Below are 19,230 nucleotides of genomic sequence, written 5' to 3'. Positions count from 1 at the left end.
CATCTCTGGCTTCCTCTTGTTTTGCATGCTGTCTGGCTTCCTGTATGTGTCTTGTAGTGTTTTCAGCAGCTTTTGCCTTTGTGGTCTTTTGTGTTTTGTCGGGTGACCTTGCAAAAGCCATCCTTATTGCAGAGGATGTAACCACATATTGAAGATTAACCAAATGTGGATGTTTAATAACCTATAAGGCCCTCATTATTACTAACCTTGAGCTAACAAACATTTACATCTTACAAAGCAGTACACATACAGTAGCTGATGAATATCAATGCTTGGTGACACATGAAGATTAAAGATTTTAGCTTTTCAAGGAAATTATGACATTTGTCTTCTTGCTTTTACATGCACACAGAGACAAATGTCATCAGACTTTAACAACATTGTGCATTTCATTGTCACTTTTTGAGCATTTTTGTTGTTGATTTGTGACAGAAGGACAATTTGAAGTTCAAAATGAATGTTGGAAAGATGTTCATGTTTTTGCAAATAGTAATATGTAACAATGTGGTATAAGGCCTGATTTCATCAGAAACTCAGATTTTTAAATGTTTTTGATGGGGCTGTCAAACGATTAATTGCAGTTAATCGTGATTAATTGGTTGAAAGCCCTAGTTTTTGATTGACGTCACTTCTTCACGTCAGAACTATTAGCTGCTGGCCAGCATTTTTTACCTCTTATTTGCGCAACATCGAACATTTCTCAACATTTCGCCACTTTACTTGCTTTCCCCGCTCATAATTCCTGTGTAAATTGAAAATGCCCACTTTGCTCTCCACACTCCATTTCAGTAAAAATAACACCTATTTTTTCTATCAGTCCAAAGCTGATCCTTTATCAGCACTCTGATTTAACTCTCCACCTGAACGTTCTTCAGACTATTTTCTTTGATGAGATTGTTCTTTAAATGTGCTGCAGTCTGGTCTGTGGCCTTGGACCCATTACATTGAACTCACAGAGCTGTTTAAAAATTGATAGAGGCTGTTGCCAGTGGGTGACATGATGAAGACATGAAACGCAATAGATTGATTGTGTAACCACAAGGCCCATACAGATTGACTGTTGACATAAAATATTGAATATAAACCACAGAGCACTATCAGATTCAATATTTTTGAATTTAGATTGCAGAGAATTCTGGTGAAGAGTATTTGAGTGTGTAAACATATGCTTTGTTTTAAAACCAAGCAAGCAACTTATAGGGATTGCATCATGGATGTGAATCTTGATCTAATATCTAAGTATTTCAATTATGAATACCCGCATATGCGTTGTGGTGAACTGGAATAAAGTCGATGATAACGAAGGTCTTATGGGTTTGGAATGACATGAGAGTGAATAATTAATGACAGAATTTTCAGTTTTGGGTGAACTTTCCCTTTAAGAACAATAAGCCATGAACAAGAACCCACTGACTGAAAGACCTGAAAAAAAAAATAAAAATGATAGCAAAAATCACTGGTGGGACAAGCTAATGTTTTGAAGAAGTATACATATCATCTAGTTCACTCTACAAGGGTAGTTATTTTACCCAGTATTTATGTGTGCTGTGTTTTTTTATGCTTATTAGACTATCGCTCCCATGTGGAATGCTATTTGTGTTGTTCTAGGATTGCTGCCTATGTAGAGCATTCCAAATTAGTCACTTATGAGGTTCAGTTAGGATGCTGCCAGATAGAGCTGCCTATTGTGTATCGTGTCTGGTGTTATATTCCTGGTTTTCTGCTCAGCCATGAGATGAATGGGCACAGATCCAGCTAGAGTGCTCTACTCTTGATCTACTGAGCCTTCCTTTATGCCCTCTGCTTTCCCTGCCTCTTGCTTCTGCATTTGCTCCCTGCTTATCACACACTGATGCTTGACAAACCCTCTTGTTAGCAGTGATAAAATACACGTGTTCTGTTTGTGATCATGTGTTGGGCTTATCTGATAAAGCCACAGAGACAGTGACATAAATGTCAAGGAAAAGCAGGAATATTTTTCTCTCTTGCTATTAGAATAAGATTCAAATAGTCTGACATGAAGAGAAGTTCTTTGTGGGCAAAAAGGATTCTTGTAGCTGCATAAAATTACGGTGGAATGCCACATGGACTATTTTATCAATGTCCTTTCTACCTTTCTGTGCCTTGAATGTGGTAGTTGTGTTGCTGTCTATGCAGGGTCGGAAAGCTCTTGGATTTCATTAAAAATATCTTAATTTGTGTTCTGAAAATGAACGAAGGTCTTACGGGTTTGGAACGACATGAGGGTTAGTAATTAATGACCGAATTTTCATTTTTGGGTGAACTATCCCTTTAAATCAGTCAGATGTTGATTCACTAACCACTCTTTGCAGTTCAGTTTATTCAAGGATTTTCCAGACTGAATCAAGCTTGTGAGTTCATGAGTCTTTTAGAATAATTCATTAGAAGAACCCGCTCATTAGAGTCAGTTGCTTGTCAATAGAACTACACTGATTTCTGCATGCAGCCCTCAAGGACAACACCATAAAAAAGTTATCTCATCATATTCAATTCAGACTGCAAACTCATTCCTAACTGAGGTAAATATGATTTCTTTGGTGCTGGAGATTCAGCAGCATTGGTGGCAGTAAAAGCACTACAGGAAACACTGGTATATGTGATAATGACAAAAATTATATCTCAGTATTTTCTGGAATTTTGGTGATAACGATAATTATCACGATAATATTTTGCTGAGCGTGTAATTGTTATTGCAGGTTTGATAGCAAACAGCTGACTCTCAAAGCTCTTTTGATATTTCTTTTTTTTATTATTTCTTCATATCCTGTGTGGTGGTTAGTTTGCAGAAATAGCAGTGTTAGCAATAGTTAAATGTATGTATCTTTTGTGTCAAATTGTTCAATTGAATCACTACATGTAAATAGTAAGACGCAATAGGGCTGTTACCAATTAAATAAAATCAGTATAAAACAGAGGTGGCAAAGACTGTTTAATGCACGTGAATGCAGTTTTGATGTTTTAAAAACAAAACGTTCAGTGGTGATATTTGAAATGATTTATGGAAAAAAGGGAAAATATGCTTTAAATATAAACCTAAAATTATCAGGTGGCTGCATGAATGAGTGATTCGTTCAACCGATTCATTCAAATGTTGTGCAGCTCAGAGAAGCAAAACAGTGCTGCTGTGGCTTTGTTTGAAACTATTGACGAAATACAGCAAAAACAGGAATTTGTGTCTAAAATATAATATAAGTAAGTCATTTAATATTCTTGTTTATTAGACTGTTTTATAAAATCAACATCACATTTGCAATCGTACTGATATTAGGTGAAAAAACTGTAGCTTTGTGCCATTAACTATATCAGATAATATAAATATAAAAGACATACAAGTTATACGGGGCATTTTTGCCCCCTTATCTTGAATTTTGGGGGAATTCTCAATGTATTTTAAAGGGGTCAGTTGATGCCCATTTTCCTCATGTTGATTTGATTCTTTAGGGTCTTAAAGGAGAAGTCCACTTCCAAAACAAAGATTCACATATATTGTTTCGCTAGATGAGACCCTTCTTCCTCAGCTGGATCATTTACAACCGCATTTGGGATCGTTTGAAGCTGCATTTAAACTGCATTTTGAAAGTTCAAAATCGGGGCACCATATCAGTCCATTATATGGAGAAAAATGCAGAAATGTTTTCCTCAAAAAACATAATTTCTTTACAACTGAAGAAAGAAAGACATGAACATTTTGGATTACAAGGGGCTGAGTAGATCATACGTGAATCTTTTTTTTGGAAGTGGACTTCTCCTTTAATTAAAAGTCTATAACATGCTTTGGTTAAAATTTCTCAATGGTAGTATAAAAAACACCCTTTTTACCTTCTCAAAATCAGCTCTGTTCACAGCAACCCATTTTGTTGCATGTTCCTTTAAATGCTAATGTGCTATGCTCACCCCGCCGCCTCTTCCATTGAGTGACGAGACATGATGTTAACTTTAGCCGTGTTTAGCTGCAAAACTTGCTAACTAGCACATAATGCGATTTGCAAACGTTCATAAAAAGCCTTGTACTCACTCCTTCTGTAGGTTGAAGCTGCATCACGAATGATTTGCGCAAACATAGACGCATTTAAGCAGATTGGGGATTGGCGCATTCCCTTCAACAATGAAAGTAACCTTAATCCTCTGCAGTTTCAGTGGCTCAGATGTTGGGAGTAAATTACGTTGTTCATTATTACATCCAACAACAGAACACTTCAGTTGCTTAGGAGACATTCTTATCTACACCTGCTCAGGCATCGATACAATGGCGGACTGTTCTCAGCTCACTCAAGGCAGGTCTAAGGTAAGACTGCCAGTCAACTATCGTGGGAGCAGCCTTGGTCTGTGTGACGTCCCATAGCCAAGAAGCTGAGAATGGCTTGATTTGAAGAAGGGATATTAATTATAGGGATTAAATAAAAACCACTGGTTGGATTTTTATCATTATAGGGTGGTTGTGTACACACACTGCCAACACACATTTATGTTCAAACAACCTGTAAAAATGCATTTTGCACCTTGCACCTAAATGACCCCTTTAATAGACTAAATCATGCAGTGAAAGTGAACTCTAAATGTGCTTGCGTAGTAATCTAACCAACATCTCATAGTGTTTGCCTGCACTCTCTGAGTGTGTTTTTGAATGGTAACTGGGTAGATCAACTTATTAATTTATAAGAGACCACAAATGAGAAACACTGTGGCAGGTGTTGATTTAAAAGTAGGGCTGGATAGCTTTCCTTGTGCATGAAATCACCCACAGGCCAACAAACCAATGAGAATGTGCAACAATAATGACGAGTCATAGCAATAAATGAATCCCTCTCTAACTGGTACTGCATTGCAGAAAATGGCCATCGTTGGGCAAATCAATATACTGACTTACAGACAGTTACATAACTTACATTGACTTTTAAACAAACATTTCAAAACATTTCATGCTGTTGTATATTGCTGATGTCGTTTTATGGTTGTTGGTTCTTGCTGGTTGCCCTTTTGTCATGTCAGAGCTTTTCATAGCTTGCAGCTGGGGTTTAGCTTGCTAGAGTTTCACCTTGCAGGCCTGAGAGTTTGTCCTTGTGTGCTTTCAGATGGAAATCTTTTGGGGTGGGCTGTGAAATGAAGTGTCCCTGGTCTGTGTGTGGTTCAAACATGAGGTCAAAAAGTGCACTTGTGTTTCCACTTCATCTGTGTGCAGTGGGGACACAGTCTGTCACATCTTTCATGTCTGTCCCGTCTGCATGTATCTTTGGATACTTTTCTTAGTCACTCTGCCCAAATATTCTGCCAGTTTGCAGTCTTTGTTTAGGGATAGATAGCTTTCCAAATTACTTTGTTGTTAGATTGTGTCTGTCCAATGTTTCAGATAATTTGGCTTGGTCAACTTAGTTTGGATTGCTAAGTCATGTCTTTGACTAAGCCCTTGAAAGCTTTAAACTTTGTGATGGAGGGTTTGTTCAGTGGCTGTTTTGACCGTCAGTTATTAGTGAATACGATTCTCATTCTGTTACAGGAATTATTTATAATTCTGCCTGCAGAGTCCCTTTTAAGCTCTTGGTTTATGAGATGAACCCCTGAACTCACAAACCAAACAAAGTGTGACGTTGTCTCTTCTGTCTCTTTAATGATTGTCTTTATCTGCTTAGGGATTGTGGGACTAATAGTCATTCACAAAGGTACTAAACATAGTTAAGCTACTTACCTCATTACACAGTGTTTGTTATAGGATTACATATAATTAGTTGTGAAAGTATGTCTTCTTTATACTTGGGTTTTGTATATAGAATCATTTTACTGTAGACATATGCTAGGAATTTCAAAAATTGATTAACAGTACAGTACTGTTCTCTACCCTGTCTGACTGACACGTGAGGGTTTTCAAATCCCCAAATACGGCGAAAAGCACTGTGAATGAACCATCAAATGCATTTCTTGCTCAAAATGCCGTCTTTTTTATTTAAATTGTTAAATTATTATAATATATATAATAATAATTATATAATATATAGTAACAACTATTATTAATATTGTTGTTTAATACCAATAATAATATAAACATTGTATATATACATACATGTTTATATTATTATTGGTATTAAACAACAATATTAATAATAATTGTCGTTATTTAATATTAACTTGAGCATTAATATTTACCTAATGAAAAATAATAATAATAATAATAAATAAATAGTATTATTATTAATAACATCTTTAGAGTGTTGAATAACAAGATTTTTGTTGAAAAGGACTTAAAAACTGTATTATTATTATTATTATTATTATTATTATTACTATTATTATTATTATTATTATTAGTCATGTTGTTATTATTATATAACTAAATTATAGGAATAAAACATTTTAGTATTAAGCAACAATATAAATAATAGTTGTCATTAATAATGATAAATATTTTTCAATAAATCATTATTCAGTATTAATATTGAGCAAAATTAAAAGCAATAAAAGTAATAATAATAATAATTATTATAATGCAACAAAAAAAACAATAATAATCATCATCACTGTTGTTGTTTGTATTATTATTATTATTATTATTTATTACATATCATTTTAAATAAAAGAGAATGTTCTATAACATTAGCTTTTGTTGGAAAATACTTATGTGGAAAACTAGTTATTATTGTTATTATTAATAATAATCATGTTATTATATAACTAAATTATAGAAATAAAAACGTTTACAGAAAGCATAAAAACATTTTAGTACTTACTGGAAAGTACTTCAATTTACACAAAATTATTTTTAATGTAATGTACAACAACAACAATAATAATAATAATTTATTAAATAACATTTTAAATGAAGGGGAGTGTTCAATAACATTAGATTTTTGTTGGAAAATACCTGAAAACTTTATTATTATTATTATTATTATTATTATTATTATTGTTGTTGTTGTTATATAACTAAATTACATAAATAAAACATTTTAGCATTAAACAACAATATAAATAATAGTGGTCTTTATGCAGTATTAATATTGAACAAAATTAAAGGCAATAAAACGAATAATATAGTGGTAGTAGTAGTAGTAGTAATAAAAATTATTATTATTATTATGTATTAAATAACATTTTAAATAAAGGAGAATATTTAGTAACAGAAAATATATAGATGTCATTATTCATTTTTACTCTTGAACAATATTAAATGCAATAAAGCTACTAATAATGCAATAACAACAATAATAATAATAATAATAACAACAAAAATAATGAATAATAATAATAATAATCATAATAATAATAATAATAGCTTATTGAAATACTTAAATACACTTTATTATTTATTTATTTATTTATTTATTTATTTATTTATTTATTTATTATATAACATTTTACATAAAGGAGAGTGTTCAATAGCATTAGCTTTTTGTTCTGGTGTTGAATTTTGAGAAACTACACTGTTAATGTTTTTGACTACAGCAGTGGTTAATTTTGTATAATTTTGTATAACTAAACTGAGTGTGTCTCTGAGAGACATACAGAAAGTGTGAAGTAATGGGTCAGCAGGACTGAATGAAAAGTAGCTGCACTACTGAAATTTTGCCAATCATATCGTGTGCTGTTTTGTCCGTAAATGTTCTGTGTGCAATGAAGCACTTTTCTCAGAAGTTTTTTTTCTTCTGAACAAAGTCAAAGAGAGTCAAGCACCATATGGTCGACGGTATTTTGTTTGAGTGCCTGTGCTTTGGGTAATTTTAGTTTGAAGGAGAAAAGGTTGTCCGTAGAGCACAGGGCTGTTTTATAGCTCGGAGCGCCGCTGCATTAGTCTAATGAATTAAAAAAGAACGTGGTCTCGGGTGACTGCAGGCGTTGGCTGTGAGCTGACCGCAGAGTGTTCCAGACACAGGGAATCTCGGGAGGTCACCTTGGTCATCCCTGGTTTGGCTGATTTCTCAGTCGTGCTCCTGTGCTCTCCCTCTGAGTTCATTTGGGGACAAAACGCTGTAATTGTGACACAGACAGGGCTGGGCCAATAGGCCAGTGGATAACATCAACTCCGGAGGGCGCTGTCCAATCACAAACTGATATGTTTACAGTGAGCTAATGTTTGGATCGGTCAAATACAGATTATGTTGTCCTTTGCCAGACGACATGAGCTCATAGATGCCTCTAAATCTGCAAAACATCTTCATATTTGCCCTTGAAGGGAGGGGAATCTGAACACTGTGTTTAAAGGACACAGTAATATTTCACCCCAAAATGAAAATCAGCTGTTTTGGACATAGATACTAATAAATAATGGAATCCTAAGATTTTAAAGGATTAGTTCACATCCAGAATAAAAATTTCTTGATAATTTACTCACCCCATGTCATCCAAGATGTTCATGTCTTTCTGTCTTCAGTTGAAAAGAAATTAAGGTTTTTGAGGAAAACATTTCAGGATTTTTTTTTTTTCCTATATAATGGACTTCAAAGATGAGCATTTATGGTTAAAAAGTCTATACATTTTTTATTTTTTTTTTTAGAAAATGACTGATTGTTTCGCTATATAAGACCCTTACTCCTTGGCTGGGATCGTGTAGATCGTGAAGCTGCATTGAAACTGCAATTTGGACCTTCAACCTGTTGACTCCCACTAAAGTCCATTATATGGAGAAAAATCCTGGAATGTTTTTCTCAAAAACCTTAATTTCTTTTCGACTCAAGACAGAAAGACATGAACATCTTGGATGGCTTGCAGGGGTTAGTAAAGTATTGGGAAATCATTAAGTAAGTGGTCAAAAAGTCTGAAGCCAGCTACTTCCAGTGAGCTGTTAATCTGATTACCACTAACACAGTTGAATTAACATAGATAATTTCAATTTATGAATGTATTCAAAATTCAGTTAATTCAATCAAATAAATTGATGTTTGTGTTGTGAATTTTGAACACTCTCAAAAGAGAGATAGACCAGATATAACGATTTTCAGTGAAGAACGGGTTAAAATCGGCAAGAAACAAAAGTTACAGTCTTTTCTTCTTGTGATGTATTTCTGAGTGAAATGGCTTTTTGAATGAAGAAAAATATAGGATGGGAATTGACCATTGTGAAAGGGGTCATATGATGTTGCTAAAAAGAACATTATTTGGTGAAATTCAATGTGTTTACGTGGTTTAAGGTTCAAAAAACACATTATTTTCCACATACTGTACATTATTGTTGCTCCTCTCTGCTCCGCCTTCCTGAAATGCGTTGATTTTTACAGAACTCATCGTTCTGAAAAGCGAGGTGTGCTGTGATTAGCCAGTGCATTGTGATTGGCCAAATACCTTGAACATGTGACGGAAATGTTACGCCCCTTACCATGTTGTGATTCCGTGTCCCGGTGCGATGAGACAAAAACAATAAAATCCATTAGAAATGAGGCATTTGTTGGATCAAGTGAAGGCATAATTACTGATTAGAATGACTCATAATGTCTTTTTACACATTGCGTTGCGTTGCATTGCGTTGCGCCGTAAACACCATGTCCGCATTTGTGATTGCAGAAATGACAAACAACAAGCACTACTCTACACTGCTCAAAACTTGCATTTGAATAGTGAGTAGCAAATTCTTTAAATATAAAAACGTACTTACAGCCTGTGAGTCTGAAGCACCAGACTGTCCTTGCAAAGTTGGATTTGCCCCACTTTATAGTGTGCACAACCAACATTGTAGGCTACTCTCCCAGGTTCAGGAAACAGTCCTCCATAAAATGAATGTAAATATGACTTATCCACTGATCACTAGTTGTGTACTCATTTGGAAGGCCAAACAAAGTTTGTCGCTTTCACAATGAAGCACTCAGCATCTCCACAACATGTGGGCGGCTGCAACAATACTACAGCAAGAATATTTTTGATAAACTCAGCATTTTGACCCTGCATAGCCAACAACATTGTGGTACTCTCGTGAATGTGAGTCAAAACTAACAGAGAAGAGAAGAAATTGTTGAAATCATTAGTCATTAGTTTTGTTTTCTTTGAGCAAAAACATATTCTTGTAGCTTCATAACATTACAGTTGAACCACTGGTGTCACTTGGACTATTTTATCGATGTCCTTTCTATCTTTCTGGGCCTTGAACGAGTCAGTTGCGTTGCTGTCTATGGAGGGCCAGAAAGCTCTCAGATTTCATCAAACATATCTTAATTTATGTTGTGAAGATGAACGAAGGTCTTACGGGTTTGGAACAACATGAGGGTGAGTAATTAATGACAGAATTAAATTTTGGCCATTTTTGGGTGAACTAACCCTTTAACTAAAACTATTAAAAACATTTATTACTTGACAGAAAATAGACATGACCCAAAACAAAACAAACAAAAAAACAGAATAGTCAGTTTTGATTTCATGGCGACTACATTTTGTCCTTCACATAAACCTATTGTATGGCTTCTGGAATATGGGTTGTACAAATCACTTTTATATTGGTTTATGGTGCTTTTGAATCCAATTTAAAGTGTGAAAGCCTCTGTAACATCTGTCTTTCTAGTCACCTCTCGCCAGGACACGTTTTGTCAGAAACATGTTTAACGATTGGAGAACAGACCAAACCTTGAATAAATATCCCCATGTGTGTGTTTGGAAAGTTCTGAACTTATCTGCAGCGTCCATGTCAGAGTATTTTGAAATTTTGAAATGAACTCTGCGACAGTATGATTCATCCCCCCAGGATGTGATGTGAAGGATAGCAAAATGTTTGCAGCATTTAAAGTGAGCATTGCGTTTAAGGACAAAAGCAGCAAAGTGAAGCACATGAAAGTCCTTGTTGAAGAAACTACATGTGCATTGAGATTTTTAAAGAGAAAAAGTCATATCTGTGGGGGTGTGAAGTGGAAGACATAACAGATATTTCTACAATTTGGCGACATATGGAAGTCTGATCTATGGTAATGCATTTTCTATTAGGTTAGGGCATCATTTGCTCTCCACCTGCTCTGTTTTCAGATGAAACCCTCCCCTTGTACTGGTTTGAGTAAAGAGGGGTGTAGATGTTTTCTTGTCTTAGCATCCAGAGCTCTGCAGCTTTGTCTGTTTAGATGAGCTTTTTGCAGCTCCTGTCAACAGTGTTCCTCTTCATAACATGGAGCTCTGTTCACTTCTGAGAGTTTTTCCTTGTGTCCCTGACAGATGATGCAGAAACACTCTTCTTCTTTTCTCAGCTGTACTGATGGTATCAGCTGCTGGCGAGGTTCTTTTGCTTTCCAGCCAGTGTTGGTCTGCTATCAAACATCTCTGGCTGCCCACATGTCTCATCATGCTCACTACCTCTGCGTTGAACAGCACAACACACAACATATAATATATAACGTGTGAATGGTCTTACATGCACAAAGCTACTTATATATTGGATGTTGTATATGAATAAATAGAAAATTAGGAAAATAGATTTATAAATGCATACACACACATACACACACTGTATATAAATAAATATTTAAATCGTTTTTTAACGGCAGTTTTAAAGGATTGAGCGAACCCATGGGCAGCACAGTGTTATTGGTTAGCACTTTCTTTGTCAGTAGTTCTCAAATTTTTGGATTCCCAGGCCCCCCATTGTCAAATACAATATTTGAAAGTCCTCCAAGATGTTTCTGGTAGCACTGCTGTAATGAAAAAGCTGCTGCCCCCAACTCTTTTATTTACACACACATATATACATATATACATACATACATACATATATATATATATATATATATATATATATATATATATATATATATATATATATATATATATATATATGTATATATATATGTATGTATATATATATATGTATGTGTGTGTATATATATATATATAATATTATCATTTTATTTATTTATTTATTTTTTTTATTTTTTTTGAGAGCGAGAGAGAGAGAAATTTAGGTTTTTGGGGAAAACATTCCAGAATTTTTCTCCATGTATTAGACTTAAATGGGGATCAATAGGTTGAAGATCGAAATTGAACTTCAAAGGGCTCTACTTGATCCCAGCTGAGCAGTAAGGGTCTTATCTAGCGAAATCTGTCATTTTCTTAAAAAAAAAAAAATAGAACTAACCATGTGCAACCTTTGCAACAAGTTACGGAATGTGTGATGTCCCGGATGCGCATCACAGAGATAGTGCAAGACAAGCATTTGTGGTTTAAAAAGTATAAACACTTTTGTTTTTGTGTTTTTTTTAGAAATTGACCAATCATTTTGCTAGATAAGTCCCTTATTCCTCAGCTGCGATTGTGTAGATCCCTTTGAAGCTGTATTGAAACTGCAGTTTGGACCTTCAACCCACTGGCTCCCATTAAAGTCAACAATGTTTTTCTCAAAAATCTTTCTTTTTGACTGAAGAAAAAAAGACATGAACATCTTGGATGACATGGGGGTGAGTATATTATCAGGAAATCCTTATTCTGAAAGTGAACTTATCCTTTAAGAAGCCCTTATGTGCATGACTCACTCAGAAACCTTTCAGAAACCCTCTCAGGAAAAAAAGCTGTCACTGGGGTGGGATGCTAAGGTAAAGAATTTAAAAGGTACATCTTTTTACCTTATTTAACCCTAAATGATACATGTTAGTACCTTAAATATACATATTAGTCATTAAAAGTGCATATTAGTATCTAAAGTGTACTTTTTGAAAGGTACCACCCCAGTGATTTTGTACCTTATTTTTTTGAGAGAGTGCATGGTGACTTAGAGGTTTGCTGTTTACGTACATGTGTGTGATAAAGAGCAAGAAAATATTCTATTCACATAACCTCAGTGAAAGATTCATCACACTGATTCAACTTGAACTAGAACCAACATATATGAGTCATTTGCTGGTGAATCTGACTACTGTGTATTTTTGTTTTTGTGTGCACCTTGTGAGGGTGACTAAATTGAAAGAAGTCTTTGCTTGTCATGGTTTTGCAGTACACACAAATGAACAGCATGTACGCCGGAACACAGCGGTAATGGAAAATTTATTAGAGCAACTACTGCATATCAATCAGTTTTTTGTCTTTCCCTTTCCTTACAAAATGTACGGAAGTATCATAGTAATGTGTTGTTTTTTTAAAAGTGGTTGTACTTTGCTAACCAGTACTTTAATATTCATCTGAAAAATATCTACAAATATCACATACAACTGTAGCACATCACGTTTTGTGTTTGTTATTAGTGTTGTAACAGCACTCGTTTGAATACTGAATATATTTGACCGTGAAGATGTATGAATATTTGAAATATTAATTACAGCTGTTTTCTGTTATATTTAGACATTCCCACATCTAGAGCTTTTGTTTGTACAACAGACTTTTTATTAAATGTCATTTTATGTATTTAAAGAAACAAGCTGAATGTTAAGTGAAAGGCGCTGGCGCCCTCTAGTGGTGTGAAATTCTTTACAACGTTTTCATTTGTCTTATTCTTTCAAATCATTAGTCCGCTGAAAGCAATTCTCCTTTTTACCCTCTCATCTCTCTCTCTCTGACTTGATTGTATTTTATTGTATTTATACAACTCCTGTTTAACTGGTAGAACATGTACAGTACAGCACTTGCCATCAAAACAACCTCTGCTGCTGACATGGCATTAGATTTTTTTACTACATACCTACCTATCTCTCTTTCTCATTCCAGGACAGTAAAGAGCCTCCGGACTGCAGACTAAGTGAATCTTTCACTTCTTCGGGTTGCACGCTGGGGGTGGACCTGCGCCGGAGGCGGCGGCGTTTCTCTGGTAACCTACAGTTGCCTCCTTTATCATGGCGGCAGACGGAGAGGTCCCGCAGTCCAGATGCTGAGATCATGGCAAGACCAACTACACTGCCCTTCATTACACCCCCTCGCATTGACATCACACCTGTGGACTCTGAGTGGTGAGTCCGTGTCAATCAACTCCTTTCACTGCTCCTCCACTCTAAAAGAAGATGTGTGTAAAATGTTTGATGTTAAGGAACTTTCTTCAACTTTTAAAATGCAGGGACTATTAGTTAGCATTAGTACTTCTTAAAGAGTGTAAATGCTATGGTTTTGTGGTTCATTAGTTATATTGTTTGAATTTTAACAACTGTTGTTAAAAAAAAAGTGTTTGGGAACAACCATTCATTTTGCAAATCTTTGTGTGTAGATAATATAAGCTTTTATGTTATATAAACGTAATACACTTCTGTTCAAAAGTTTGGGGCTGATATTGTTTTAATGTTTTTAAAGTGTTAGAAGTCTGTTTTGCCACCAGAGATGCATTTATTTGCATTATTACAACTGAAAATACATTTGAGGTCGAACGTTTTCACCCCCCTTTTAGAATCTTAAAAAAAATTATTTATTTTACCAAAATAAGAGGGATCATACAAAATGCATGTTGTTGTTTATTAAATACTGACCTGAATAAGATATTTCACATAAAAGATGTTTACATATAGTCCACAAGAAAAAATATTAGTTGAATTTATAAAAAATGACTCAGTTCAAAAGTATTCATCCCCTTGATTCTTAATACTGTGTTCTTACCTGAATGATCCACAGCTGTGTTTTTTTGTTTAGTGATAGTTGTTCATGAGTCACTTGTTTGTCCTGAACAGTTAAACTGCCCGCTGTTCTTCAGAAAAATCCTTCAGGTCCCACAAATTCTTTGGTTTTCACAGCATTCCAGCATCCTTTCCAACAATGACTGTATGATTTTGAGATCCATCTTTTCACACTGAGGACAAATGAGGGACTCATATGCAGCTATTACACAAGGTTCAAACGCTCACTGATGCTCCCGAAGGAAAAAAAAAATGCATTAAGAGCCAGGGGGTGAAAACTTTTGAACAGAATGGAGATGTGTACATCTCTATAACCCTAACCCTAAGTATCATATTTTTTCATTTAGTACTGCCCTCGAGAGGCTACAGAAGATAGTTGCATATTTTCCAGAAGACAAAACAATATTTAGCTAAGATTTTGCTACTTTTGTAGCATTTTAAGTCTTAATGACCCCAAACTGTTAAACGATTGTGAGTATAAAAGCCTTACATTAGTTGTTGTTTCATTAACAACAATGCTGGCAGTCTGCATAAGGCTTATATAAAGCTTGTTGAAGTAGATGGGTAAAAACACTTCTTATATTTTGGTTGCTTTAGCAGTGCTTTTGGTGCATAAATCTCCAACACTGGCATTTCATTCGATTTTTTTTCTCACTTTTTACTCAGTAAAATATTAATTAAATGTTTATTTATTTGCATTTGCATATGTAGCTTGTGGCTGTTCTGATTAACGTGACTGCGTGTTGCTTTAGTAAAAAGATGTTTCAGGAGTAAAAATTCACTGCTAATTTGTAGTTGTTTCTCATTAAAGTTGATTTTCATTACTCAGTTTTAGCATAATTTGCTTTAGATATGTAGAAGTGTCTGCAAAGCTGTAAATTAGTAAACATATTATACAGTATTAAATTATTGAAATCTCCGTAAAGGGTTTGTTCATTTAAAAATGAAAATTCTGTTATGATTTACTCACCCTGAAGTTGTTCCTAACCTGTATGAGTTTTTTTTTCTTCAGTTGAGCACGAAAGAAGATATTTTGAAGAACGTGGGTAACCAAACAGTTAACGGTAGCCATTAACTTACTAAATAATACCATGGACCGTCAATGGCTACCGTTAACTGTTTGTGCTCAGATGAAGAAACTCATACAGGTTTGGAACAACTTGAGTGTGAGTAAATGATGACACATTTTTTATTTTTGGGTGAACTATTCCTTTTTATGTCGTGTTCGGCCTTTCTAATGTACCTGTATGTCTTGGCATCTGCAATATGTTTTACAAATTAGATAAGTACATATGGAAATCCCAGACTGTTGCATGATGAGAGATGAAATATATTAGTTTTGCTTCCAGCACTGGTGATTTAAGCTGCAGCTGCTCAGTCTCGTTGCCATGAGGAGAGACAAATCTGTCTGGTTGTGGCTGGGAACACAGCAACAGCTGGTTTGTAATCACCAATCAATCATTCGTCCTTTAATTTGTCTGGTAAAAAGATGTGATTTGACAGTGGAGTTGCAGTTAGTGAGTTGCTTAGCTTGATGGGCCCTCAGGAAATACACCAATAAGACATTTACATTTACAAAATACATTTGTGCTTGCATACCTATAATACTTAATAAGTGTAGCCATAAATTAGAATTTTGTTTAATCTGCCTGAAAATAAACAGATCTGATTTTCAGCATTTCTTCAAGCATTTCAATTTCAAGAACACGCAACTTGTATTTTCTAAATGTTTTCCATAGGATTCAATGTATTGAGTTGGTAGATGTTTTCATTGTTTGCCAGTGGAGGGTAGCATTGAGACGAAAATACATCACGGTTCTTATTCTCAGATGTTTCTGTATCTGACACCTCTGGTTTAGTAAACCTCATGAGCATTCATCAGTCTGCCCCATAAAAACACGTCAGACCCACATTTGTCATAAAATGCATCAAAGTAGGCCATTTCATTGCGTGTCTCTGTCAAATGGATGGCAAATTGTGATGAGATCTGGATGTTAGTCTCATAATGTTTATTTAAAGAAATAGCTCATCCAGAAACATAAGAGATCTAGATGAATATCATGGCCACTCTTTTCCATAAAATGAAAGTGTATAAGGATTGTCAATGACAAAAAAGTGCCATGAAAGTAAATCATATCACCCTATTTCAGGTCTTCAGAGAGAAACAGACCAAAATTATAAATATTGACATCTGCCGTAGCTATCTTTAGTGCATTTATAAGAGAAAGAAAATTACTTCCAATCTGTGAATCAATCATTTTTTAAGGATATTTTCAGTGATTCGGTTGATCAGGGTAACAAAACACCTCACTGGAAAAGGCAGATTATCAGTGAAATTTGACTTTAATTTCGGTCTGTTTGTCACAAAAGCTACAGTATGACTTCCTTCCAAATTAGAGTGTACTGGATATAGAATATAGAATATATAGACCATTTCGCTAGTTGTAAACAACACTGGTCCAGAAGCACTTCCTGTTTTTTTTGTTTTTTATTTTTTATTTTATTTCACATATACAAATACATCTTAAAGGTGCTAATGTAACATTTTCATCCAGTCAAATGTTATGTTGGTTGTATTTTTTTGTGATGTTTGTGTAAAGTTAAAAAAAAAAAAAGAAACAGGAAGTGTATCGGGACCAGTATGTTTACATCTGACGAAATGGTCTATAAATAAAAAAGTACATTTTAGTAATACTTTAATGGGGCTTTTTTCATTATTTTAGAGCTTGACAGCAGCAGACATCCTTTAATTCCATTATATGGAAAATCACATTCTGTATTTCAAAACAAGTTGAGTTTATAACATGAGGTTGAGTAAATAATGAAATAATGACAGTGTTTTCATTAGTTGATTTAAGTACTTTTTTTTTTAAGTGAGATTTTCACCGTCGCTAGGAACAGCACTGCAGCATGTGATTTGAGACCAAAATATATAAAATATACACTACCGTTCAAAAGTTTGGGGTCAGTACATTTTTATTGTTTTTTTTTTTTTTTTTTTTTAAAGAAATTAATACTTTTATTCACCAAGGATGTATTAAGTTAATAATTAAAAGTTTATTAAAAGTTAATAATAAATAATTTACATTGTTATAAAATATTTATATTTTGAATAAACACTGTGCTTTTTAAACTTATTCATGAAAGAATCCTGAAAAAAAAAATCACAGGTTCCAAAAAATATTTGGCAGCACAACTGTTGATATTATCCAACATTGATCATTCTAATAATAAATCCGCATATTAGAATGATTTCTGAAGGATCATGTGACACTTAAGACTGGAGTAACAGCTGATAAAAATTCAGCTTTTCATCACAGGAATAAATTCTATTTTAAAGTATGTTAAAATAAAAAACATTATTTTATATTGTAAAAACATTTTGCAATATTACTGTTTTTTTTTCTATATTTTTAATCAAATAAATGCAGCCTTGATGAGCATAAGAGACTTCTTTAAAGACTATTACAAGTCTTACTGACCCCAAACTTTTGAACGGTGTATATATATATACACCGTGTGTATATATATATATATATATATATATATATATATATATATAATGCTCCCGTAAACCTCTGTACACTGGAACAAGTGTTGGTTAGTATATGTCTGCTTAATTCTTTTTGAGAGAGAGGTATTATTTTTTCGATTTTGACGCAAAATAGAATGGGTTTTATTCTTACTGGACGCCAGAGGGCACCCTCGTGCAGAAAATCCACATTTGCGTCGATGATGTTTTGAATGATGAAATATAAGGACAGTAACACTCGTCTGCAATAATATATGGTTTATCTGTGTTCTTCAAGCCATCTCGTGTATTTTCATAAGCCATTGCTAATCGACATACATACAATATGAATATAGAATTTATTTTCTGAATCATTCTGTCATAAGAATCCACATCAAATCACATAAGGAAGATATTTCAAACACTCGACTGATGTTGTGAATTAAAAATGTTAAAATGTTTAACAATGTTTTTTATTATTTTTTTGTTGTTGTTGGACAACAGGTTTAGAAAGGCTTATCATTGCATGTCATTAGAATGGAAGATGCTCTGCATGTGTTGCTTTTTCAAATATAAGCGGGGAAGCATTATCTCATTTCAGCATGTGAAATCGCTGGCACACGTACAGCAAATTCCGAGAGAAATAAAACAAGGAAGTTATTTAAATGCAGAACTGAAAAACCGCAATTCACAAGCGCGTATTGAACCGTGGATGTCGTACCTAACGGTTCGATATTGTATTGAGAATTGTGACATCCCTAATATATATGAATATATAAACGCAAACGAATAGAGACACCCTAGCAGGGATTCATTATTTGCCCTGCTGTCTCACACTCTTACATTTCTGCTCTTGTTAGAGCTGTCTGTTTGATGTGTGTGTCAGGAGAATCAGGAGACAAGGTTTAGGGAAAGTGCTATATTTGGAGCACAATTATTTTCCTGCTGACGTGACTCCGTTGCAGATTGATTCGGGTGCTCCCAGGTGGCTTGTGGGATAGCTTTATGGGCCAGGCATAAGCAATGATGCTGGAGGACAGACACTACAGGGCACTGAGCTGTCTGCCAAGCGAATTCATCAGTGACTTTACCCACTTTCTTGGGAGCACTCTTTTGTGTGTGTGATCGTGCAGAGAGAAAAAGAGAAATTTCTGACATCAAGTCACGCAGACAGTGTGAGGCAGATTCATTCAGAAGTGGCGTTGCACAAGACTCCAGGGC

At 34.5% G+C, this 19,230-nt stretch overlaps 1 protein-coding gene across 3 annotated transcripts in view; it reads left to right on the top strand.

Moving 5' to 3' along the window:
• The window catches only part of pde4ba (phosphodiesterase 4B, cAMP-specific a), a 188,569-nt gene that overhangs the window by 45,847 nt on the left and 123,492 nt on the right, over nt 1–19,230 (top strand). For 2 of the 3 annotated variants that reach the window (XM_051111564.1, XM_051111563.1), the window contains exon 3: nt 13,609–13,847. In XM_051111564.1, the coding sequence (XP_050967521.1) occupies nt 13,609–13,847 (239 nt within the window). Of the gene's footprint in view, nt 1–12,347; nt 12,369–13,608; nt 13,848–19,230 lie in introns of those variants that run through there. The other variant, XM_051111565.1, reaches the window with a different exon arrangement.

Source organism: Labeo rohita, chromosome 6 (assembly GCF_022985175.1).
Source record: "Labeo rohita strain BAU-BD-2019 chromosome 6, IGBB_LRoh.1.0, whole genome shotgun sequence".
Classification (NCBI taxonomy): Eukaryota; Metazoa; Chordata; class Actinopteri; order Cypriniformes; family Cyprinidae; genus Labeo; species Labeo rohita.
Note: the sequence above shows the minus strand (reverse complement) of the source record. Positions and strands in the feature narration are given on the sequence as shown.